Consider the following 6,911-nt stretch of genomic DNA (forward strand, 5'->3'; position numbering starts at 1 on the left):
TGCTCAGCCCGCCACTGTGTGTGTGTTTGTATATATATGCATGCAGTGGCGGGCCGCGGCGCATATCAACCATGTTATGATCTGGCGGACTTTAACGCTGCTCAGTTTATGTTTAAAGCAAATACTGTAATAACATGCTTATTTTGTTCAGAGGCTCTTCCAACACAGAATTAGCTCCTATGAACTGAGAGGAACATCTATGTTTAGAAAAAAAAAAGCCAGAGCAAATATGCAACAGAGATGTATCTCAGTTGAAGAAGTCAATTTTGATTGTGAATTGAAATTGTGTAACTCAATTACAAGTTTTCAAAAGCATGTACAAAGGCAAGGATATCAATCGTTATAAAAAGGTCGTGTAGTTATGTAATCATTACAAAATTATGGACACATTATTTGTCTATGTATGTACAACTGCGGGTATATGTATGCATCTATGAAAATATATATGACGAGTAATAATTGTAGATATGTGCATTTGTATGTACAGTACATTAAATGGGTGGGCATATGTGTGTTTATGTACTGTATATATACACGTATATGCAATAGGTGTGTGTATGCATGTACGACATCGTGATAGTCTGATCGTTTGATATTATGTAAAAAGGGTCGACACTAAAGCTTTGCTTTTAGTCTACACTTTTTTGTCTTTATTTGACCTATATGTGGATTTTGTTTTGAAGGCTAATTTGATTTGACCAAATAAAGGAAAGTTAATTGTTGCTCGTTTCACCCCCTTGCAATACCTATAAAACGCCGCTAGGTGACGGGTACCACAGCTGTAACACACCCTTTCCTGTTTCCTCTATATTTGCCTGTCAGGCACCCTCAAAGGTTGAGAAGTTTTACTTTATTCAAGTTCAAAGAAGAGGATAGTTTCTCTTTCTGCTTTTATGACATTGAAATGTTTCTTATATAAAATTTTATGATGGCAACTCACAATTCACTTAACATCATGCCCTTTGAGAACATTCATTCTTAAAATAGGGGCAATTTGTATGTCAACCAGCATCATGAAACTTTATTTGTTCATTGTAATGTATCCATATTAATTTATTGTACATATTTGTTCGCCAAAAGGATAGATCAGCCATGATCCCGAGTTCATTAATGTAGGACTTGATGTTCATGGTTGAAGATATTCTATGATGAAGTGAAAGAGTAGATATTTCCCACGTTAAAACAAAGGTTGGGTGCAAACCAACTTTTTGACCCACTTTGCACAAAACACTATCTATTGAAGGTGTCAACAGAGTGATGATTGCACAAGGGTTGATGTATGATGTGAGGTGTTGATCGGGTTCCTGTGCTTACCCGTGTGGCTGCGTTTGTGCACCAGCAGTACGTTGATGCTGACGCAGGACAAGCCGCAGATGTCGCAGTTAAGCTTCCCCATTGACTGCATGTGGGGAGTCATGGCTCCTGTCATGTAAGTTCTCTCTGAAGCGGCCCCTGCTGAGGCATCCTGCAGAGCTGCACTGTCGTAAAGTGAATAATCCACCATGGACAAGTCCTCCGGTTCAGCCGCAGAATCTCTTTCTTCATCATTTTCATCATCGTCCTCTGTCCTGTCACCGTCGTATCCTTCCCCCATTCCTTCCTCAGTAACACCCTCTTTTTCCTCCTTTGGCAAAACGGCTTTTGCCTTCTCAGCTTCGAGATATGCCTCATTGTTTCCAATCTCTTCATCCTCGACCTTAATCATACCTACATAAGGATAAAACAAAGAAGGCACAATGAATACCTGATGTATAATTTATGAGGTTATATTTACTCTATATGATCTTAAAGATACTATTTGATCAAAAAAGATTGACAAAATGCATAATCAATGGTTACAGAACGTGTACATTTATAGTCGTTACTTTTAGTTTCAATTCTAGCATGTCTCCGTGGCTAAAGGAAGAACTTGGGCAGATCACAACAAATTAGGAGATGTGTGCTGAAGTTTGGGGGAAGGCATCTTCCGTGGATACACAAAAATTAGAAACAGGATAGGTGAAAAATTCTACAAGGAATTCTATTCCTTGTAGGTGTTCTTTTTTCCTGATGAAACACTGAAACCAGCAGGTAAATAAACCTTATGTCGTTATTTAACGAAAATCATTCTTTATGCAGGTTCTGCCCACATGCTGAAACACTGACATGTCCTCAGGCCTCATTTGCATGACCTCTCTTTAAGAACTTGCGTGTCAACCAACCACCAGTGAATTCAGGTCCATCCAAAAACCACACCGTGGTCTCGGCAGCGACAGACAATGAGCTGACAAGCGTCCCCTCGCACGGTGGGAAATGTTCAGAGGTGCAATGGAAACTTTGCACATACAGAGACCTGATTTAGTGTGCTGGCTCGAAGCACAATAAACCACACGTATGATGCAGATGTACTGCAGAGCAGGGCTTTGGAGAATCTTGTAGGAGTCAAGTGAAGCAGGCAGAAGAAACATCACATACATTTAAAAAAAATGAAGACATACAAACATTTGCACAATTATAATAGCATTTGGACAATGACATAATAATAATAATACAATACAATACATGCTGATTTATATAGCGCTTTCACAACAGCGGCAGCTGTAACAAAGCGCTTAACAAAACAGTTAACATAAAGTAAAATAATAATAATGTCACTCAAGTGTAGCCTTTTAGCTTTACTCATTTAGGAATGACAAACATTTTATTCAGAATACCTCTCTAAACTTTCACCGTATCGTGGTGGAAGGGTTTGTGTGCCCTAATGAGCCTAGGATCTAAGTTGTCTGGGTCTTTATGGCCCTGGCAGGGTCACCCATGGCAAAAAAGGTCCTAGATGAGGGACCAGACGAAGCACTGCTCGAAGACACACCATGACGAATGGGCCTCGCCTCTGGAGACAGGCCGAGAGGTGGTGATCGATAGCGAGTGCCTGGGGGCTGGGCCTCCACCAATGGGTCCCGGCCAGGAACAACCCGAAGAGGCAACGTGAGTTCCCATGGGGTCACTCCCTGTGGGAGGGGCCAAGCGGGTGCATTGAGAACCGGGTGGCTGCCGAAGTGACTTGGCGGTCCTATCCCTGGCGACATATGCTGGCTCTAGGGATGTGAAATGTGACCTTTTTGGCAGGGAAGTTCCTACAAGATATAGTCGAACACACCTCGATGACTTTGGTTCTGGTACCAGTCTTCAACAGAGAGGTTGCACTCCATTCCTTTCTGAAGTTGCCCACGGTGAGATGCACTGAGCAGGTATGCTCATATTTCCCCTGGCTCCATGCCTGTACACTGGTGTTTACCCCGGTGGATGAAAGGGGAGCATCACTCTGGCTTTGGGGCACAAGTCCTGACTGTTGTTTGTGCCTATGCACAGAACATCTATTCAGAATACACACCCTTTTTGGAGTTGTTAGTGGAGGTGCTGGAGATCACTCCAACTTGGCGATCCCTTATTCTGCCGGGTGACTTCATTGCTCATGTGAATTAGAGTGACACCTGGAAGGGCTTGATTGGGAAGAAGGAACCCCACCTACCAACACCTGAACGATGTTCTGTTATTGGACTTCTGTGCTCAGAAACAGCATTGTATAGTCATAAGGGCATCCACATAGGACACCCTCGGCCACAGTTTGATGATTGACTTTGTGATGGTGTCATCGAACTCACAGCCACAGAACCAGGTTGAAAATGGTTCTGAGGAACGGTGCCTTTTTTTACAGCCCAGCCTCAAAAAAAAAATTAATGTGAAAGCAATTCCAGACCAGGGGTAGAATTTCCCAGGAACTGTACAAAATCTTCCCATTTCGTAACTCTTAAAAAAAAAAAAAAAAAAAAAAAAAAAAGAAAAAACAAGGGAAAAAAAATGAAGCGATGATGCCCCAGAACAGAGATTCTCAAAAGTGGGTCGGGATTCAATAGCAGGCCGTGGTCAGATAGTAAAACATTTTTTAGAACAGTTTTGAGGTGGACCAAGGTGCTACATAGAACATAGAATATTGGATCAGGAAATTGTAGTACTAGTCACTAGCTATTCTGAAAAACAAATACAGTCCAGCTAAGCCTTAGCTAGCAACATGTCAAACTCATTTGAAACTGCAATTAAAACTGTAACATACAGTAAATGTATTTTCAGACGCAATTTTCATCCATCCACCCATTATCTGAACCGCTTAATCCTCACGAGTTTCGCGGGTGTGCTGCAGCCTATCCCAGCTGTCTTCGGGCAGCAGATGAGTTTTAAACCCTGAACTGGTTGCCAGCCAATTGCAGGGCTCGCTTCAGTGTTCTTAACTTCTACAAAATGAGTCACGACTTTGCAACAATAGGAAGAGGCTGGTCTCAGCGTGGCAACAATTGAGAACCAGTGCTCCAGAGCATAGCAAATCATGGATGTGGCGTTATGACGTGGGCAAGTGCAGCTGCTAACGGAGTGAATTCATTGAAGCAAAGAAGATACAAGCATCACCTAATTGTATAAAGTGTTTGTGTACAAAAAACATATGAGATGATATAGCCCACCTTCGGTGCACTGCATTCCATTCCTTGCAAATGAGATATCCCTTTCTTCCTCCTCCAGTGGCTTCACATTTGCATTAGCAATGAAATCGTCTGGGAAAGAAGAAAAGCATCTTAAGAAGTTTTGCTGTAATTTATGTTGCGTTCAAAATAATAATCCCCAGGATACTATCATGTGATTCGTCAAATTGCCTCAGAAATAGCTGCTGTGCAATTACAAATGACAAGCTGTTATCACCCTCTGTCCCATTTGTAAATTCCTTACAAAGATTTAAAATGTCATGTGTCGCAGCAGGATTCTAACGGTACCATAGAGATGGAACAAGACACTCACCAATCCCATTTCCAATTGTGGGTACAAATACAGGATTCTTGTCTGTGTTCATGATGGTGTTCAGTATAAAAGGAGTCTCTTTGTTAGACAAGGGATAGAAAGGTGGTAAGAAAGCATGAAAAGAGGTTTATTTTAAGCATAACCAGAATTGCACAAGTTCACGGTTGATTACTCGACCCTGTCATTACATTTAGCCTGATGTGAGAGATGTTCATTGCACGTGTATTTCCTGCCATGTTTGCACAAGTGTAAAAGAACTTTCCACTCCAAGACACCAACATTTGCAAAAAATAAATGATTATTCCACCCTCCTACTTATGAAAACTAACATTTATCTTGTAAATTTCATTTCAACCTGGTTTACATCCATGATTAAAAATACAATATCAAAAGAAAAACATTGTATTCACTAACCCTACAATTGTCACTGATACTTTGCATTGTGAGACACCATAAATGTACAGGCAAAAATACTTTGCTCAACCAAAGGCTCAGATGCATGGTGACAATTTATTTGTATAATCATGAAAAATCTTAATCTTACTTTTTTTGTTTTACACATTAATAAATCCAATTCATCCAAAAATAAACTTACCTGATTACCCGCTTTGTGCTTTGCACTTGAAGATCTGCTCACTATGCAAGTTTCACGTGACACCAGATTCTGTGAATAAGGAATACAAGCAAAGTCACCAAGAAGGGTTTTGGAGAGATCACTTAAAGGAACAGACCTCATTTCAAACAAGGTGGAGCAACAAAGATGATGCAAATTCAAAATGCACCAGTTGCCAGTCTTTCGAGGACCAAATGACTTTTTCAATAACTTGAATCTGAACATTTAAAGCTTTATATTGAAGCATGATGTTTATGACTGAATGAAATAATCGATACTGATCATGATACCAAATCATTTTAATCTGACAACGATATCAAATCTAATCACGTGGTCCTGTTATTTCAAAGATCAACTACGCCATCTTGTGGCTAACATGGAAGCTACATCAAGATACTCAATTGGGGAAACATTTCACATTTGAATACAACTCAGAGACAGACATTATATGGTAAATTATCAATTAGAAAACAATTATGAAAACAACAAACAATGTAAAACTAAAGCACACAGGCAGGTTTTGGGCTGATATATTCAAGATGAAAGCACATTTGGCTCAATGACAAGCATTATTTCTAAATAAGTGGCAGGCAATATTTATTAGCTGAACTAAGCAAGTGTACATGAAGCGCCTGGCGCATCAGATTGAACAAAACACAGTGACGCACCCACCTGAGTTGTAAGACTTGGCGGGCGCCCATTGGCCACCTTGGCAACCAGCCACCCGCTTGAGGAAAAAAAAAATGCATACACACACACAAAGGCAGCACAACACATGCAAGGTTTCCATGGTAAAAAAGGCAATGGAACAGAGGGAGGTGGGTGGGGGGTTATGATGCAAATTATCCAAATCTTGTTCAAAACCTTGAAGCGAAGGTTGAAGGACAAACAAGAAACACACATTAATGCGCAGAACCAGATCAGAGAATCCACTTAATAAGCGGTTCGTCTGTGTTTCAATAAATCTTACTCTGCACTCCCTTGGGTGTGGTGGGGGGTGGGGGTTGAAGGCTGGGGCCAGTGGAGCAGGGTGGTATGAGGAGGAGTTACGCTGTCCATTTCCCTTCAGAACTTTGCAAGAGAACACACATCAGAACACGTGATGAGGGGCATGGCAAAGGAAACAAACATGAGCACGCACACGTTTGCTATTGTCATGGTCTGGCAGGTACGGTAAATTAGGGGTTAATACAACATGTTTGTTCTCGGTCGAAAAACATTTCAAGGAAATGAGAGTTGCATTTGCAAATAAGCGGGGCAGAATTCTGCCATTTCCTTCTTTGTGCAGTCAAGGTTGAGAGAAGAACAAGGGAGAGGGAGTAAGATTGTGTTTGTGAGGAGGAGGCAGAGAGAGAGAGAGAGAGAGAGAGAGAGAGAGAGAGAGAAAAAGCTTTAGCCTGGCTTTTCTCTGCTGAGCCTTTCAGCTTCTCTCTGACTGTAAAAAGAGGCGTGTCCATAGACCAGTATAAAGTCC

General features: G+C 41.2%; 1 protein-coding gene across 3 annotated transcripts in view; it reads right to left on the reverse strand.

Annotated features, from left to right (window-relative positions):
* LOC109521731 (zinc finger protein Aiolos-like) overlaps positions 1 to 6,128 on the reverse strand; it is a 12,839-nt gene extending 6,711 nt beyond the window's left edge. Inside the window, exons 1-5 of one of the 3 annotated variants that reach the window (XM_019879760.1) lie at positions 6,110 to 6,128; positions 5,420 to 5,488; positions 4,825 to 4,902; positions 4,494 to 4,583; positions 1,315 to 1,707 (exon numbers count right to left, since the gene is read on the reverse strand). In XM_019879760.1, the coding sequence (XP_019735319.1) occupies positions 1,315 to 1,707; positions 4,494 to 4,583; positions 4,825 to 4,876 (535 nt within the window). In that variant the 5' untranslated portion in view covers positions 4,877 to 4,902; positions 5,420 to 5,488; positions 6,110 to 6,128. Of the gene's footprint in view, positions 1 to 1,314; positions 1,708 to 3,370; positions 3,643 to 4,493; positions 4,584 to 4,824; positions 4,903 to 5,419; positions 5,527 to 6,109 lie in introns of those variants that run through there. The other 2 variants (XM_019879762.1, XM_019879761.1) reach the window with 2 other exon arrangements.
* Between the last annotated feature and the right edge of the window lie 783 nt (positions 6,129 to 6,911).

The sequence above is a fragment of the Hippocampus comes genome, unplaced genomic scaffold (genome assembly GCF_001891065.2).
Source record: "Hippocampus comes isolate QL1 unplaced genomic scaffold, H_comes_QL1_v1.1 scaffold158, whole genome shotgun sequence".
NCBI lineage: Eukaryota > Metazoa > Chordata > Actinopteri > Syngnathiformes > Syngnathidae > Hippocampus > Hippocampus comes.